Source organism: Physeter macrocephalus, chromosome 14 (assembly GCF_002837175.3).
Source record: "Physeter macrocephalus isolate SW-GA chromosome 14, ASM283717v5, whole genome shotgun sequence".
Lineage (NCBI taxonomy): Eukaryota > Metazoa > Chordata > Mammalia > Artiodactyla > Physeteridae > Physeter > Physeter macrocephalus.
Genome location: NC_041227.1, coordinates 34,139,098 through 34,159,130, shown reverse-complemented (window position 1 = coordinate 34,159,130; position 20,033 = coordinate 34,139,098). Strand labels below are relative to the sequence as shown.

Genomic DNA, 20,033 nt, shown 5'->3' with positions numbered 1-20,033 from the left:
TGTGCTCCGCAACGGAAGAGGCCACAACAGTGAGAGGCCCGCGTACCACACACACACAAAAAAAAACCAAACTGACTAGAATGTGGGGCTCCAAGAAACTTGAAGTTGTTTCTGCAAATGAAGGCAACTTGGATTCTATTCAGCCATATAGGATTTATTTGTTACTAAATATTAATATTTCCTCACCAATAAGCGTGAAGGAAATGGAAGGAATAAAGTTCAGTGGCATCAGAGGTGGAGGGAAAGAGCTATCAAAGCTACCTCTAAATTCTCTCATGGATAAATAATTTTTCACTTGCTATTGACTGAATATTTGTATCCTCCCCACTCTGAATTCATATGTGGAAGCCCTAATCCCCAGTGTGTTTGGAGGGGGTGCCTTTGGGAGGTGGTGAGGTCATGAGGGTGAGCTTTCATGAATGGGATTAATGCCCTTATAAGAAGATACAGGAGAGAGATGAAAGCTCTCCACACCATGTAAGGAGCAGTAAGAAGGAGGCTGTCTGTAAACCAGGAAGGGGGCCCTCATCAGACAACTGAATCTGGTGCACCCTCACCTTGGACTTCCAGCCTCCAGTACTGTAAGAAAGAAATTGTTGTTTAAGCCACCTGGTCTATGGTAATCTGTCATAGCAGCCCAAACTGACTAAGACACCATCTTTGCCACTTTTCCAATTAAGCAGATAGGCCTGTAAATAGAACTGAGACAGTCTGAACTCGAAGGTTTAGATAGGGAATCAGCAGACAATTCTGCTCAGTGTTATATAGGTTAAGTTCTAAAGAACCAAGGAGCAACCTTCCTCAGCAGCTGTCCAGGTAACCAGTATATTGACACTGTCCAAACTAGATGGAGATTTACATACTGTCCCATGTGCTTCCACTGCCTTTGATGCAATGCAGGAACTTGTTTACTTACTGAAGCATCCAATATCCTTCACAGAATAATGCAATAAGAGTATGGGTTCCAGACTCAAGACAATTTGGGTTCAAATATTGGCTCTGCTACCCTCTAATGCTGGGGCATTAGTTACATGGCTTCACCTCCCTGATCTTAACTTCCACATGTGCACAATGGGGACTTAGAATTTATCTTATAGGGTAGAGAGTATAAGATGAGGTAATAAATATAAAGTGCTAAGCACAGCATCTGGAAAATACTTCACATACAAAAATCCTAGATGGTATATTATTCTTATTATTATCAAACATGGTATATTTCCTGGTCATGCCTCAAGGAAATATTAAATGAGACTCAGACCAAAATGTTTAAATTTCCAGTCAGTCCAAAGACCATTGAGATGCCTGCCTCAATAACAGAGATCCAACTTAAACAGAAGGAAAATCTGGTGGATGACGCCTTGCCATATGGCTACCAACTCCATTCCTAATAACTAAAGTCATTGAAAGTGCATTTGCATTTTCTTTTCTCTCCCTTTTCTGTTCCCTTTCCATATTCCAGCTTGCTGCCAATGACCAAGAAAATGGAAATCCCTACTTGAGCTCTGTCTCCACACTTATAAAAATCTGTGGTGAGTTTCCCACGTGGGCAATGAAAGGAATTCCACTGAATAGAATTGAAATTCGAGCAGTCTTTGAAGTGACCTCTATATCAGCAAATCCATGAAGCCAATAATACAGGGACTATTACTAGGCCAAGATTAGGCCAAATTTCTCAAAGGAGCACAAACCATTAAAGAGATGACAGAGTTCCAGGCTGCACTCTTTGCATCTTCGTATTTGAAGTGACTCAGAGGTTCATCACTCAAGTCCAGCTCTGCAGGCTGTGCCTTGGTTTGAGGCTGGGGTCAGGGTATAAAGAAGTGGGATGGCAACATGAGCTTAAAAGAATTCAGAAGTCCTTTCAAGTTAAGAAATTAAAATTTCTCTTGCTCTCCTTACCCGTAATGGAAGAGGACATATTTACCCTTCCAGCAGCAGCAGCTGTTGTGATACATCTTAGGAAGGAAAAAGATATCACGTTTGTCTCTTTTCCCGGTGAGGGAAGACTTGAAAGCAGGATGGCGTCTGGGTGCTGTGAAGTTTTTCAACCTACATGAGAATTCCTGCTATTCTCTTAAATTTGTAGCTAATTTAGAATTTCTCATGATCACTGTCCAAAGACCTCTTCTTATGGGTAAGTAGGAACAACAACTATATTCCATAAGTAGGCCAGCAAGCAGAGTTTACATAATGGGGGAAAGGTGAGACAAGCTCTTTCTCTAGGTGGCTTGGGTGAGAAGTTTGGAGCTGGCCAGCATCTCCCCTGACACACCGTGTATGGCAAACTATTTGCCAGTGACTAAGGGAATTTCGGTACCCAGAGACTAAGACTATGCGCTGGTTTTCAATAGTCAGGTGACAGCCCACTCTTTTAGATAAAGTCAAATTATGAAACAATTTTGAAATGGATGAAGCTTTGTTATGTTTTTGAAATAAATGTTAGAAACACAGATCACAAATCAGTGACACCCAATCCCAAATGGATTCTATTTTTAAATTTCACTTCAAACCAGTTAAAATGAAGGTTCTTCTGCCCAGTTGGCTGGTATCAGTTTCTAAGTAGTGTTTTTGGCTGTGAGGTTTCATCAGAGAGCTGAAAGGAAAAAACACACAAACAAGCGAACAAAACTACACACACATATAGCTTGCCCACACAAAACACTGTACCTTTGCATGTTTCTTCTTTAAAGAATTGAGCTCCTTCTGTTGTTTCTTTAAATGCTTCAAGTAAGCCTGTGGGGGGAGGGGGGGAAGAAAAACAGGATCCCAAATAAGTTTGTGTAGTACTACCACAATGATTACAGTTGGTGAGAAACAAAAATAAGTCAGTTTCACTAACAAGCAGAACACAAGAGTGCTGGCAAAATGACGGAGTAATTTTACCTTCATCTGTTTTAAATCTTCTATCCTCACTTGAGGGATCAATTCAATACCTGAAACAAAAAGTCACTGTGTATATTAAAAATGAGAGAGAATAAGTGATCATATCAAATTCACAGTTTTGAAATCGCATCTAAAGATGCTGACGCAGCTTTCCATGTAATGTTATGGATATAAACATCTTAGTTTCCTATTACAGAGCAAATAGACACTTACCCGAAACGTTTATTGTCTTAGGTCAGGTTCCCTACTATAAGAGCCTGAAAAGGGGATTTGTGTACACACGATTTATCAAGGGAAGGCTCTCAGGAGAAACCCCTTAGAGGGTGGGAGAGAAGCAGCATAGGGCAGAGGAAGAAGGTTGAGTGTCTTTCTAGCTGAAATCCAGCCTCAGTCTGATCCTACAGGAAATTCTTTAGCATAAACGGCCCTCTGGTGTTGTTCTAGATTGAGGTAAGGAGACTGGGCTTTTGTAACCCCATATCACTCAGCTAAGGGTGTCAGAGGTTTTACAGAACCTTCCTTTTCGAGGCAAGAGAACTCCCATGGTCTGAGGGCAACTCTAGGAAGAAAAGTGCAGCTGTGACTTGCAGTCAGCCAGTACTCCTAGACACCGAGGGTTGTGGCACCAACACCATAGAGGAGATCAGACCAGGCACAGCAGCATCTATTACAGTTACCTTTATCTTTGTATTTGAAGATAGGACTGATATCCTATCAGTTCACTAACTACCAACTCTATTCCCAGCTTAACCATCATCAAAGAACAAAACATTTTTTCAGCCGCTTTCTTTAACTGAATTTAATTTTAGCATTTAAGTGATATGCTACTGAGTCCAAGAATGCCTTTAACAGACAGAAAATAATGAAATCAAACCATCGTAGAACAGGATGCTGTCATGAGGACCTAGATTAATATACTAAGTCATCCTGTTACTGGAGTGATGCTAAGCCAGGTGTTGTCATGGCAACCACATTTGTAGGCGAATCCCAAAACATGTTCTGTTTGACTGCAGATTTTCATCTTAGGCAAACAAGACAAATGTGCACTCTGTATTATAATTGATTTCCGTTAGAATCCCAAAGGCTAGGTATGAAATATTCAAGAAAGATAGGTGTCAAGTTCTAGGCTCTTGTTTTTCAGCTGTACTCATTTTAAGAAGATGTGCACATCCAGTGTGAGCGTGGTAAGGACAGAAAAAAGGAGAGTCATGGTGTAGAGAAATCAGTCTTCTGATCTATAACATTTTGTGATAAGGGTGTCAAGGGATCATGGGGCTACTCTCTAATCTCTTAGGTCTGACATGACAAGCTAATTCCCTGCTTTACTGCAGGGCAGAGGAGTTTATCCTGGCATCGCTAAGAGCTCCCTATCTTTGGGTCTCTTTTCTCTCTTCTATAAAATGAACACACAGAGTTGGGGGGCATGCAAGGTCCTCTGGACATCTAACAAATACTAAGAGTTTGACCTAGTCTGATGAGACTCTTTTTTGGTGTTTGTTCAATGAAATCTTGATTAACAGGACCCTGTGAAAACATAAACCTTTTGCCTTTTTTGGAGAAAGACACACTATAAAAATGTTAGTTCTTATGAATGATTTAGTTAGTTAGGAAAAAAATACACTCTACAGAACAGGAACTAGTACATGCCTTGTTCCATCTATATGTACAAAGCAGCTTGTCTAATAGGACTTCCAACAAGAGTGGATATGTTCCATCTGTGAGCTGTCCAGTGGATGGCCACGAGTTACACATGGCTCTTGAGCATCTGAAATGTGGCCAGTGCACCTGAGGAACTCAAGTTTTTATTTTTAAGCCTAAATAGCCACATGTGGCCAGTGGTTTCTATATTGGATAGTGTAGGTCTCCAGGCTTCTGGTGTGAAAGTAGGGGTGAATTTGTACATTTTGGGCCCCAAAGATTTTGACTAGTTGAAGGTTCAGTATATAAATTTTTTGTTTTTATCAACGCAGCTCATTAAAAATGACTTGTTTTCTCTCAAACCGTAATTTGGAGATCAAATAGTTGAGTTTCCTTAATTCTTTATCCTTAAAATTAAAGAGAAAATCAAGCAGCATTGGTGCAGTTATTGCTATTTGGCTGTGTGTCTAAGAGAAATCATGTAGAATTTCAGGACTCCTCACCTTCACAGATGTTCACAGCAAATTCTGTTGGGCTCCACCCTGACGGCTTCCTTTCCACCCTGAAACTTCTCTTCTTGGCTCAGACAGGATACCTCTCTTCCCTCTTTATGCAGCAGGATCATTTCCTTTGTCTTGATTCAGCTCTTCCTCAGAGCCTGTTTCACTGTATACCTCTCTCTTGCATTTTCCTTCTCTTTCTCTTCACTGGTTCCTACCAACATGCTACTGTTCTCCACAACAACCATTTTATATCTTAAATCATCAATTTTTCTAACCTGGTTTCATCACCCAGGCATCCCTGATCCAACAGTAATTATGCAGTCTTAACTTCTGTGGACTGTCTACAATACCTTCCAAAACTCATTCTTCTTATAACATAGATCCCTCTCTGTTTTTCTGTTTTCATTCCTACTATCTTTCTAAGCATTTTCACATTCGCTCTATCTCTCTCTTTCTCTCCCTTCTCCCTCCTCTTCACCTACCACAGCTCTGCTGTTGCATGTTTCCACCCAGATGTACCACCAACAGCTTGAATTTGATGATGTCCAGGACTAGAATCATCTTACTCAAAGCTTTTCTTCCTCTTGAGTTCTCTACTTCACTCAATGGCACCATTTCTCTCTGTAACCTGACCTTGAAGTCGCTGAGTTACCTTCTAAGTCCCATATTCAAGCCACCTACTGATTTCCACCCTTCCTTTCCCTCTGAGTACTTCCAGCATAATTCAGGCCCTCCTGGCCATTAGTATGGCTCATTAGTTCATCAGCCATTTACTTCTTAAGAGAAGAGACTTCAGATCTTTACTAGGCGTCGTTCCAGGGACACATTGAATGACAGAGGGGTGGTCTTGTCGGCAATAACTGCTTTCTCTGGTTGTTATCACATCATATAAATATAATGTGAATAAATATATAATATAAATATAAGGTGATAAGTGTTATAGTAGAGGCACAAATACTCTAATTCTTCACTTGCCCTTAGCATTCATTCCTTCCTTTTAAAGAATATTTCTGCCAAGACTATATTAATCTTCTTAAAAAAATCCTCTGATGTCATTTCCCATTCTCAGGTGGTCCCAGATCCTTTCCAGACCAGGACTGGCCCTGCCCCCTTTCCTACCCCTGGCTGCTTCCTATCTGGCCTCCTCCTGGGCTCTTCCACCTTCTCTTCCTGCTCACGTCAGACCTTCGCTTCAAGGCCCAGCTCAGTTAGGACGTCATCCTTAAGTCTCCTCTGAGCGCCAGCTGGAAGGGGCCCTCTCCCTCTTGTTTCTGAGAGGTCAGTGCTCACGAACACTGCCTGGCTGAGGGGTGGAAGCCTGTCCCATCTTACCCCTCGGGCCATGTGAGGTCCCTGAAGTTGCGAAGGCATTTCTCATAGAACCGAGTACTGCCACTTAGAGGAGGCTCCCAAGTCTCCTAAACAAAAGGCCAAAATGAAAGTGTGTAGACCCTCTTCCTCAGGGCATCTGCTGAGGGGACGAGCGAAAGGGAGAGCTTTCTTCCAGTGGCTCCTTCCTGTGTAACCTCATTTGGAACCAGGAGTGAAACTGTTCAAAACACAAACATGGTCCCTTCTAGAACTAGGATCACTTCTGTCCTCTGAAAGCTAGTCACACTGCTTTTGCAGGCCACTTAACTCACTATAATTACTAATGTCTTTATGTGCTGGTGGGCATGACACAAGAACTTTAACTAAACAAAAACTCTTCCATTTTTCACTCTCTATCTCCGCCCACATCCTGTATCATTACCTTGTTCCATGTTCTTTCCAGGGAGAAACAGACATAAGTTGCAAAGTACAACTGGGGCTACTTTTGTACCGTCTCATTCTCTAATTTGTTTCACAAAGCTCAGTGCACACTCAGTTTCCTGCTAAATTACAATGCTGCTTTGGTTAAGGAAAGTCTGTCATTTCTTACCTTAAACTGCAGCACTGTGTGTATTTAAGTACACAGACAACTTGATCTTCTTATACCAAAGATGCTGAATTCACATATAAATGGGAGATATATATACTGAGTAGAAAACCATTAGGAAAAGCAGAAATTCTTCTTAAAGTAAGAAGAGCGAATTTAGTAAATGACTCAGGTCAAGGAGAATATTTACAATATTTAATTATCATATGGGATGGGGACCATCCAATCAGAATGGAGGCCTGGACAATAAGAATGGAAATTCCTTTTAAATAATCAGTACAATTGCTCCCCCTACACACCAGCACACGGGACACATAATTCTTTGCAATGCCACCTCTAATGATCTTTCGTTTCATTCATAGGTAACCACACAGAACTGGCCTTCAGATGTCCGTCAATAATTTTACAAATAAATAGTCACGGATGCTAAATATCTACAGATGGGGGGAAATTATCAATAAAGGAATCCAGGAATGTCAGAACAATCATGATTCTTTGGTTCATAAGCTCACTGCCCATGCCTATGGTAGTATCTGGAGGAGAGAGGGGATGAGCTCGCTAAGTTCACTCTGTGAATGTTTTTTTCCATAAAGGACACCGAATGTAAACATTTCTAGATCTACGAATATTGTATGCAGTATGACTACAGTGCAGGGGATCTAGCAGATGAAACCCTGACTTCCTGTTAACCACTCAGGGAAATTAAGCTGTTTGTTCAACTCACAAGAAAACCTGCTGCTCCTGAGATTTATGGAAACCATGAAAATTGGCAAAATTAACCGTTCTAAATACCTGCATCAAAGATTCTAAAATTACCAGAGAGACAAGGAGCCCAGACAACTCTCCTTTACCTTTCTTGGCCTCCAGGCCAGCTCCCAGGGTGGCCGTGGTGGTGGGCCTGAGCTCTGAGCTGCTCTGAGGGGTCACGCTTGCTTTCGCTGCGTTAGCTTTCCCTTTCTTGTCATTCTTCGACGTGTCACTGGGCACGTCGGCGATGTCACTCTGGAACAGAAATGTTTATACTGACCCAAATGAATGCCACCTCGAGATCAAATATCTTACACATTCTTCCTTTTACTGAATCCAGTCTGTATGATCAACTTTTCCCCTTCTGCATCTTAGCCTCTACTCCTTAAATAGATCTTTGCTTGGCAGGAGTAAACACATGGTTTCCTCAGGCTTGAGACAAATGATGAAGCCAAGGAAAGCAGATGTAGCTCCTTTACAAGCAGGGTATACCTTCTTTTTTTCCAGCTACTGGAGAGATTTCTGTTTCCATTCTAAACAGAGGAGTAAGGGGAGTTTTAAAAACAAAGAAGCAAACACCACAACTGTGCACTGAAATTGAAGGTTGGATGCAAGACTAGTAAAAATAAACAATAGTAAATGCCAATTTCATTAATACACTGAATAAGGTTAGCTGGTATTTCAGTGTCTCACAAAAGCATCCTATATTCTAAATGTTCCTAAAAGCATCATGAATGTTTTCCATTTCATTTCTAATGGGGCCAGGATCCCCGGAAGTGAGTGAAGCCACAGTGAGGAAGTGGGTCACATTTTATTAAATATGCTACGCCCTCATAGACCTTTGAACTCTTTGTTGAATTGATAAGTTCAGTTTCAAAAACCACTTTTGAACTTGTTCTATTAATTTATTACTTTGTCTTGCTCTTGTAATCACTGTTAGACAACCAAACTTCCCCAACTCGGCTGTCTTTAATTGACCATTGCTACTTACGGTTTCAATGCCCATAGCTCTCATTTGGTCTGCTCTCTTTTCCGTAATGGAAAGAAATTTCTTTGGATCTGATAAAGCATCCACAATATCTGGGGGAAAAAAATATCACTGAGCTGTGAATTCTCTGTTTTACTGAAAACATCTACGAAAATTCAGCTAACAAACTGTTTATAATCTCCGACCCCTGTGATGCCTTCTGTTACGTACCTTCTCCTAGGACATAAGACAAGGTTAGAAAAGCACAACTAGTTGCTGAAAACAAGAAATAAGTAAAGGCAAGAATAAAAGGCCAGACGATTTTCTCTTAGTTTCCCTTTATTTTTTTTCCCAAATGAAGAAGATGGGGAGGCAGATCAAGCTAAGTGAATTGCCTTGGGGTCTCTCTACTTGTATGACTTTGAACAAGTTGATCAATATTTCCAGCCTCAGTTTCTTCATAGGAAAATTAGAACTGATACCACCCCACACACCCTGCAGAGGAACTATGAGCATTCAATGAAAAAGTACCTGGAGCACAGTATATGCCACCAGCACTAGCCTTATTTTTAGATACAGAAGGAAAATGCATATTTAAAGCCAATTTTGGTGCCATGTAGATAAAGTGAGTGCAAGTTATAGCTGAGAAAACACTGGAGAAATATTTCAAGATTTCATCTTTTAGGGAATTCTCCGGCAGTCCAGTGGTTAGGACTTGGTGCTTTCACTGCGGTGGCCCAAGTTCAATCACTGGTCAGGGAACTAAGATCCCATGAGCCTCCCAGTGTGGCCAAAAAAAACAATCATTTTTTGCATAACATCAATTGAAGAGTTCCAAGTACTTTCAAATGGAATTTCATACAATTTTGTATAATTTATCAATATTATAGAAGGAATCATTATTCTCATATCCTTAAAGCAGTACATAATTTACAACTCTTAAAAGTTGTATGTTTTTAAATTTACCCCAGCAGAATCACCTTCCTAATTACATTCATATGGTTTTTAAATTTTTTCTTAATTTTTTTCTCTTTTATAATAGAAAATAATATATGCACATGAAAAACATTCAAACGTATAAAATGAAAAGTAAACATCTCCTCTCCTGCCCATCCCAGACAAAATTCAACACCCATTTATGATAAAAACTCTCCAGAAAGTGGGCATAGAGGGAACCTACCTCAACATAATAAAGGCCATATACGACAAACCCACAGCAAACATCATTCTCGGTGGTGAAAAACTGAAAGCATTTAAAAATCTGAAAGAGAAATTAAGGAAACACTCCCATTTACCATTGCAACAACAACAACAAAAAATACCTAGGAATAAACCTACCTAAGGAGACAAAAGACCTGTATGCAGAAAACTAGAAAACACTTATGAAAGAAATTAAAGATGATACTAACAGATGGAGAAATATACCATGCTCTTGGATTGGAAGAATCAACATTGTGAAAATGACTATACTACCCAAAGCAATCTACAGATTCAATGCAATCCCTATCAAACTACCAATGGCATTTTTTACAGACTAGAACAAAAAATATTAAAATTTGTATGGAGACATAAAAGACTCCGAATAGCCAAAGCAGTTTTGAGGGAACAAAATGGAGCCAGAGGAATCAGACTCCCTGACTTCAGACTATACTACAAAGCTACAGTAATCAAGACAATATGGTACTGGCACAAAAACAGAAATATAGATCAATGGAACAGGATAGAAAGCCCAGAGATAAACCCACGCACCTATGGTCAACTAATCTATGACAAAGGAAGCAAGGATATTAAATGGAGAAAAGACAGTCTCTTCAATAAGCGGTACTGGGAAAACTGGACAGCTACATGTCAAAGAATGAAATTAGAACACTCCCTAACACTATAAACAAAAATAAACTCAAAATGGATTAGAGACCTAAATGTAAGACCCGACACTATAAAACTCTTAGAGGAAAACATAGGAAGAACACTCTTTGACATAAATCACAGCAAGGTCTTTTTTGATCCACCTCCAAGAGTAATGGAAATAAAAATAAACAAATGGGAACTAATGAAACTTAAAAGCTTTTGCACAGCAAAGGAAAACATAAACAAGACGAAAAGACAAACCTCAGAATGGGAGAAAATATTTGCAAATGAATCAACGGACAATGGATTAATCTCCAAAATATATAAACAGCTCACACTGTTGGTGGGAGTGTAAATTGATACAGCCACTATGGAGAACAGTATGGAGGTTCCTTAAAAAACTAAAAATATAATTACCTTATGACCCAGCAATCCCACTACTGGGCATATACCCAGAGAAAACCATAATTCAAAAAGACACATGCACCCTAATGTTCATTGCAGCACCATTTACAATAGCCAGGTCATGGAAGCAACCTAAATGCCCATTGACAGATGACTGGATAAAGAAGATGTGGTACATATATACAATGGGATATTACTCAGCCATAAAAAGGAACGAAATTGGGTCATTTGTAGAGACATGGATGAATCTAGAGACTGTCATACAGAGTGAAGTAAGTCAGAAAGAGAAAAAAGAAATATCGTATATTAACGCATATATGTGGAACCTAGAAAAATGGTACAGATGAACCAGTTTGCAGTGCAGAAATTGAGACACAGATGTAGAGAACAAACGTATGGACACCAAGGAGAGAAAGTGGCAGAGGGTGAGGATGGTGGTGTGATGAACTGGGGGATTGGGATTGACATATATACACTAATATGTATAAAATGGATAACTAATAAGAACTTGCTGTATAAAAAATAAATAAAATAAAATTTTAAAAAAAGTAACATGATCATCTCAATAGATGCAGAAAAAACTTTTCACAAAATTCAACATCCATTTATGATTATAAACCTTCAACAAACTGGGTATAGTGGGAACATATCTCAACATAATAGAGTCCTTATATGACAAGCCCACAGCCGGCATCATACTCAATAGTGAAAAGCTGAAAATATTTCCTCTCAGATCAGGAAAAAGACAGGGATGCCCACTCTTGCCACTTTTATTCAAAACAATATGGGAAGTCCTAGCCACAGCAATCAGACAGGAAAAAGAAATAAAAGGAATCAAAATTGCAAAGGAAGAAGTAAAATTGTCACTGTTTACAGATGACATGATACTATACATAGAAAATTCTAAAGAAGCCACGATAAAACACCAGAACTCATTAATGAATTCAGTAATGTTGCAGGATACAAAGTTAATATACATAAATCTGTTGCTTTTCTGTACACTAACAACAAACTATCAGAAAGAGAAAGCAGGAAAACAATCTATTTACAATCACATCAAAAAGAATAAAATACCTAGAAATAAACCTAACTAAGGAGGTAAAAGACCTATACTTGGAAAAGTAAAGACACTGATGAAAGAAATTGAAGATGACACAAACAGATGGAAAGATATACTGTGTTCCTGGACTGGAAGAATTAATTTTGGTAAAAGTGACCATACTACCCAAGGCAAACTACAGATTCAATGTAATTCTTATCAAATACCAATGACATTCTTCACAGAATTCGAACAAATAATTCTAAAATTCATATGGAGACACAAAAGACCCCAAATAGTCAAAACAATCTTGAGGAACAAAGCTGGAGGTATCACACTTCCTGATTTCAAACTATACTAAAAGCGACAGTAATCAAAATAGTATGGTACTGGCACTAAAACAGATACATAGATCAATGGAATAGAATAGAGAGCCTAGAAACGAGCCCGCACTTATATAGGCAATTAATCTATGACAAAAGAGGCAAGAATATACAATGGGGAAAAGACAGACTCTTCATTAAATGGTATTGGGAAAACTGGACAGCTACATGCAGAAGAATGAAACTAGATTACTTTCTCATATTATGCACAAAAATAAATTCAAAATGGATTAAAGACTTAAATGTAAGACCTGAAACCAAAAAAACTTCAAGAAGAAAACATAGGCAGTAAGCTCTCTGACATCAGTCTTAATAATATTTTTTTGGATATGACTCCTCACATAAGGGAAACAAAAGCAAAAATAAACAAATGGGAGTACATCAAACTAAAGACTTTTGCATAGTGAAGGAAACCATCAACAAAACAAAAATACTATCTACTGAGTGGGAGAAGATATTTGCAAACAATAAATCTGACAAGGGATTAATATCCAAAATATACAAAGAAATCATACAACTCAACATCAAAAAAAACAAACAACCTGATTTTAAAAAAAGGGCAAAGGATCTGAATAGACAGTTTTCCAAAGAAGACATACAAATGGTCAACAGACACATGAAAAGATGCTCAACATCACGACTCATCAGGGAAATGCAAATCAAAGCCACAATGACATATCACCTCACACCTGTCAGAGTGGCTATACAAAAGGCACAAACTGCTAGTTATAAGATAAATAAGTACCAGGGACGTATGTACAACATGATAAACATAATTAACAGTGCTGTATGTTAAACATGAAAGTTATTAAGAGAATAAACCCTAAAAGTTCTCATAGCAAGGAAAAGTTTTTTTTCCTATTTCTTTAATTTTGTATCTATATGAGATGATGGATGTTCACTAAACTTATTGTGATAATCATTTCATGATGTATATAAATCAAATCATTATGCTGTACACCTTAAACTTATATAGCACTGTACATCAATTATATCTCAATACAACTGGAAGAAAAAATTATATAATATGCTTTTTAGATGTATTAGGTTATATCTGTAGAGCTTTGAAAATTATCTTTAGTGAGTAGACAATGTTCCATTGAGTTTATGTATAAAACTACTCCCCACTGCTAGATATTTAGATGGACTTTCAATTTTTCTATAAAAGATGATTTTGCAAGGAATACGTTAGTGCAAAAAATGATTTCTTCATCATTTTTAAATAAGAAATTAGCAGTTCAGTTATATAACAACCTACATGCCTGGTGGGCATTCCTAACAAACTTTGTTCCTAATAAGCTTTAAAATAGTTATTGAAGAATAATTAATGGAAAAAATGAGTATTGAGAAAATAAAGCAGAATCAAGAGGGCACATTGGGTTGAATACTGCCTCCAAAAATTCATGTCTGCCCAGAACATCAGAATGTGACCTTATTCATAAACAGGGCCTTTGCACATGTAATTAGAAAAGGTCTGAGATGAAACCATTCTGGATTAAGGCTGGCCCTAAATCCCATGACTAGTATGTTTATAAGAAGAGGACAGGACACACAGAGACAAAGAGAAGAAAGGCCAGGTGATGATGGAGGCAGATTGCAGAGATACAGCTACAAGCTAAGGAACACTAAGGGCTGCGGGCAGCCACCAGGAAGGTCTGGGAAGAGGAAAGGAAGGATTTCCCTAAGAGCCTCCAGAGGGAGCACGGTACTGCTGACCGCTTGATTTCAAACTTCTAGCTTTCAGAACTGTGAGAGAATAAAAGTTTCTGTTGTTTCAAGTCTACCAGTCTTACTTATTTATATTTTTTAAAACCAACTATTTTGGGGTTTAGTGCCATTTCCAAAAGGCTGGTCTCCTGATGAAGAGTTTCCATGTATATTCCTGTTTTTCTCCTCCCTCTTTTCTGCCTGTGTTTTCTCACTTCCATATAGAGTTGAAAGCACCAATTTAGGTATCCCCAGGAACTGCAAAGAAGATGGCGGTTCCTTAGTACAGCCTTCCAGATACTTATTGGCTTTTTAGGAGGACTCTGGGTTTTGTTTGTTTGCTTGTTTGTTTAACCACTGTTTTTCAAGGCACGTGGGTGCCTCAGTGGTGAGCACCAACCATGGCACCTGTGACACCCTCCCCTCCCTCCATGTGCTCACTCCTGGACCAGGTTCCCTTCCATTCCCCACTCTACTGTTTCTACCTCATCAACAGGTAAAGGCAGCAGAAAAATACATGTTCCCTGTTGGCTTCAAAGTGATGCTAGTAAAGATCAACAAATTCTATAAATATGATTTTGGATTAGCTCTTTTAGCTTCTACCAAATGATTGACCATTTCCCAAACTGCATTTCCAGGAATGATAGAAGATACAGAAGGTTCAGAGGCCAGAAGATCTTGTGGTTGAATAAGATTGGGAAATGCTCATGTCTCCCCTCTTCTCAGACATTCACAGAGCATCTCAAGGAACTATGCAATAAATACATGTATAAATTCACTTAGCCTAGCAACTCCCAATGTATTTCACCATAATCCATCCTGCCCCCTTCCCACTAGAGTTTTTCTTCTTGGTGTTCTAACTAATATTTTCTGTAGTTCAGAAGAGGTCATAAAAATGGATATCACTGCTATGTGAATCGGTTTTTCAACAAATATTTGATAGAAAGAATGAGACATTTTAGCATCCAAGAAGGACAGGACAAAATGGGAAATCTTTAAATTGTATTGGGAAATTCTGAGGTCATACCCCACAGATGGCATATTAATAAAGGTTGCTCCTCCTCTGGAACCATCTGATGTAAGAAATGGTCAGTTATCTTTGCAAAGATGTTGGAAAGCAACCCTGTGAAGATACCGGGCAAGTGAATGAGAAACACCTCCACCCCATGCTGTATCTTTAATCATAAGGGGGGCAGAAAGGGGAATTGGGAGAATAAACAAAGAACCACTTCGTCTTTGCTGACATAAAATTAGCCTAGTTGTAGAAGAGGAGAGATAATCTATAGCTGCGGAAGCAGTGATAAACATTGTTCAAGGGACAAGGGACAAGAAGTTCATGAAACACAGCTTGGAGTGACAAAAATATCACACTGGTGATCCAGGAACTCTGGAAGCATAGTTTTGACTCTCTTATTTGTTCTCCTCACTACCACTCAGTAATGATAAAAGAAATACAAACGATAAAAACCATCAAAGCAACAGTGGGTGGGAAAAAAGAAATACTGACACTCATTTAATTGTCATCATCTTTGGAACCATCTCCCATCCCCAACAGCAGCGGCTAACAGTGGCAAAGTTGCTGCGATAGGTAAATGCCATTGTCAGTGGTGTCTGCACCTACAGGAAAAGCAGCAAAGACAACCCAGCACACTGAGTCTCACTGGATTTGGCAAAGGAAAATGCACCTTAGCACCCAACCTAGTATTTCTACTGTGTGTGTGTGTGTGTGTGTGTGTGTGTAAGTGAACGGAAGAACTGTTTTACTCTATGTTCAGTAGAAAACTAATATTACAAAAAATTAAACTCAGGCTTGATTCATGCCTAGTCATTCTTCTAAATGTTACCATTTTTTTTTCACGTTCAAGTTTAGTTTCTGAGAGCTGAGAGACATCATCTCTGTTCTTCAGCCCAGAGATACTTTACATCTAGGCAGCTCAGGAACAGAAAGATCTATGAAGAGTTCAGAATCTTCCAGAATCATTTTTGTTTGCTTATCTCTGTGTATCTTGGGAGTTGTTATAGTAACAAGAAGGAAAAGTGGAATTCCCTGCCTCTGTCTCCCGAGGGCGTGAGGAATGAAAACAGGGAACTCACAGGAGTGGAAGAGGGTCAGGGTGGAAAACACTGGTTCTGGACCTATCTCCTGTTCGGGAGGGAATGGGTCAGCTCAGAGTTCAAGGTGTCTAAAGAGTACCGCATGCAAGAAAGTAGAAGTATTTTGAGCAATTGCAGAAGTACCTAGTTGCCTCATCAGTAGAGATTCATCATCATATGGTGACCTCATAGCACAGAAGCCCAATAAATAAGTGACCAGAAGCTCCTGCAAAAGCCCAAGCCCTCCCTAAAGAACTGCCTTAACTTGGAAAAGCCATTTAAGAACATTTTTCTTATTGCTATAAAATGACACCACCCAACTGACATTACTGAGATTTAAAATACATTTAAAAATCATGTAGAATACAGAGTTGCTGGTGCTTAAAGACAATCATAGTAACATTACTAATACATTAAAATTCTGAAGCTTCTTAGCAAGCCCAGGATTAAGAGATTTTTCTTAGGATGATGAATTACTTATGACAAAATAACTTACTGCAGCCAATTAAAGGGTAAAGTTAGGGAGAAGAAAATAGAACAAATTGAGTTTTCTTTAACTCATTAGAAATAAATAAAATGAAAAAAAATTAATGGAGGGCTTTTATGGTCAGGTACTATTTCAAGAGCTCATTTAATCTTCACTTGTGAGGAGGGTACTACTTTTATCGCTAAGGTGCAATAAGGACACTAAAACAAAATGTTATGCTAAGTCATCCAAGGTTAGACAGCCACGGGGCTCCATCAGTGTTCTTGTGTACCTGTTATGTGGCCTCAATGAAATAGCATTCTTTCGGGCCAAGAAAAATAGCCAGTCTTTGAATCTCCAACCATTACATTCATAGAACTTTATCTAGACATTAAAATGTATATGAGATCACTTTAGAAATTAATAGAAAAAGATCTTATGAGTAAATTAAAATTTGATTTAAACAATTACTTAAGAAAAAGAGGAACAACCCAATTTAAAACAAAACAAAACAAAACCAAAGGCACTAGAGTATTTTGCAGGCACAGGAATATGTGACCAAAAAAAAAAAAATACAAAATGAGCTCAATCTGACTCATAATTGTAAATACGTGATTTGAAATGATGAGATACCACTTTGACTACCACAGTCCAGAAGTAATAAGTGGAGTCCTGCCAGACTGGACAGTGAATTCTCTGTGATGTTCCTGGACGCTGTCCAATGCCATGGGGAAGCGCCACTAAACCTTCATTCCCTACTCTCAGATAGTGGTTACACTATTAACGTTGGGTATGTATCCTTCTAGAATTTTTTATGCATTTTATGTACATGCATAAACAGAGAGTTATAGGGCTTTTTGTAAATAATAACGAGATTGTTTTGCAATTTATTTTTTCACTCAGCAATATATCACTGTCATATTCCTATGTTCAAATACTGAGAGCCAAGTTATTATTTTTAATGGCTATTAACGCAGTATTCTATAGAATGTCTGTAATGTATTTAACCAATCCCTAGCGAAGTATTAGGTTGTTTGTAATCTTCTTTATACAAATAATGCTGCATGCCACTACAGTATAATTTAAAAAATTGTTTGATTTTAACAATCTGATTAAAGAAATAATTCCTAGGGTAAGTATTTGGTGGACTATAAAAGCTGGGACTTACTTAGCTTGGTCAGGCCTAAGAGGTCTTACTTCTGTAACTGGATCTAAAATTATGGAGTGATTTTAGACGAACTGACCCACCTAAAAGACGAGAAGACATACTTTACCAAATTACTTAGTGCCCTGACAATGAGAATATTTTCCTGAAGGTGCCCAAACTGTTCAAAAGGAACAGCGCACTGTTCAACAGGAACAGCACACTGTTCTTGCTGACTAACCCTAGGTTTTGAGGACACATCCTCAAACAGGAACCAGATCTTTTCCGTTTAACACCAAACACACTGTATTTCAGCTTCCTCAGAATGAACCAGTAAGTCCAGCACTTTCCTTACCAAGGCCTTGGCCTGGGCTGCCTCCCTATCTGGAGAGAAATCCAGTCTACCTCTCTGCTGTGATGTATTATTCATCTTTCAAGGCCCAGACAGCTTCTGAAACCTCCCTACTCTGATTAATCACTCCTTGGTTCAATGCTCCAAATACCATCTGGCTACTGCCCTTGGGGCATTTACAGAACAGGTTACACTTATCTATGTATACATATATGCCTGCTTATGAAAATGTATATGAGTACAAGGTTGGAAAATTCTTGAGGTTAAGTGTACATGACTTTTTCAACTTTACATCTCTTACTCAGGCTATTCATAGAGTAGGTACTGAATAATTGTTGAAAATATCTATTCCTTTGAGAAAAAATATCTTAAATGAATACATGAATGGTATACCATTTTTACCTTTTAAACTAGTAAATGCTAACAAAAGTTATAGCTCATACACTGCTGATGGGTTATTCGTCAACCTGTATCTAAAGCTTTAAATATGTATACACACTTTGATGCAACAAATCCATTTCAAAGAATTCATCTTCAGGAAACAATCACGAATATTTCCAAAGCTTTACATTTAGGGTTCTTAGATGCAATATTGTTTATAAGAAAGAAAAATAGAAATGACTTCAATGTTTCAATAACATGATAAATTACAGCATACATAAAATGGAATCTCATCTAGCCAATAAGAATAATTCATGACATGGAGAAAATACTATCCATTATGTGAAACAAATTAAGTCTCTGAAATATGAATCCAACTGAGTATGCATAGTAAGATCCAATTTTATTAAAATAAGAGAAGAAATGAGATTGGAAGTAAAGGGACCAATATGGTAACAGAGTTCCCTCTGGGCAGTGGATTTATGAATGACCCTTTAAAAATTTTTTATGTTGTCAGAATCTCTTTCTGATACATATTGTACCCACTTTGCCTTTTACAGAATAAAACCTGCTAAACATATTTGTGGGATGAATGAATGAATTCATATTATCTCTCTTTAGCCACAAAAAAATCTGATGATGTATATCGACCACTTTCTTCTTTTTTCCCCAGAAAATGCTGGAGTGCAGTGGTGTAGAATTTCATTTTGAATTTCTTCCTATAGAATCAACAAATATCAATGTTCTAGGCAACAAGGACTCTGTAGATTTCCTAATGTGCTGGCTCAGTACATAAATGTTCAGATCTGAATGTGGTTGGTTAGTTAAGCAGATGAAATACAAACATATTTTGGAAATCAAGAGGCTGTAAAGAAGATCAGAAATGTGGAAAAAGTTCTCATATACTTATTTTGTTACTTTCAGGTAAGTCCCTTAAATAAACCCTCATAATGTCTGCCCTCGATTTCTTCACATATAAAAGAAATGACTGATAATTCTGAATAAACAGTCTTTGAATGTCACATCTGAGGTTAAGATGTCAACTGCAGAATCCCATCAAGGATAACGTAGTACAGAAATTTCTGATGCTTCTGATAGAAATGCTACAATGACATTGTTAGGAAAGAACACTTGCAAGATGATTTTTGGAGATTTGAATCAATACTTACATAAATATTGACACTAGTAATAAACCACATGGTAAAAACAGATATTTCTTCAGCATACACCTACATATGTTCACATCCATTCTGAACAGTTTCACATTTCTGGACTCTATGTAACGTGCTCGGCACAAAGTAGGAGCTCAAGAACCTATAATTTTTCCTTTTCTATTCATTGCTCTCTTTTTTCTTTTTTTTTTTTTAACATCTTTATCGGAGTATAATTGCTTTACAATGGTGTGTTAGTTTCTCCTTTATAACAAAGTGAATCAGTTATACACATACATATGTCCCCATATCTCTTCCCTCTTGCATCTCCCTCCCTCCCACCCTCCCTATCCCACCCCTCTAGGTGGTCACAAACCACCAAGCTGATCTCCCTGTGCTATGCGGCC

The 20,033-nt window shown here is 38.3% G+C and overlaps 1 protein-coding gene across 2 annotated transcripts in view; it reads right to left on the bottom strand.

Moving 5' to 3' along the window:
* The window catches only part of PLCB4 (phospholipase C beta 4), a 160,951-nt gene that overhangs the window by 26,597 nt on the left and 114,321 nt on the right, over positions 1-20,033 (bottom strand). For both annotated transcript variants that reach the window (XM_028499284.2, XM_007109072.3), the window contains exons 26-29: positions 8,681-8,769; positions 7,794-7,944; positions 2,884-2,933; positions 2,668-2,733 (exon numbers count right to left, since the gene is read on the bottom strand). In XM_028499284.2, coding sequence (XP_028355085.1) covers positions 2,668-2,733; positions 2,884-2,933; positions 7,794-7,944; positions 8,681-8,769 — 356 coding nt within the window. The remainder of the gene's footprint in view (positions 1-2,667; positions 2,734-2,883; positions 2,934-7,793; positions 7,945-8,680; positions 8,770-20,033) is intronic.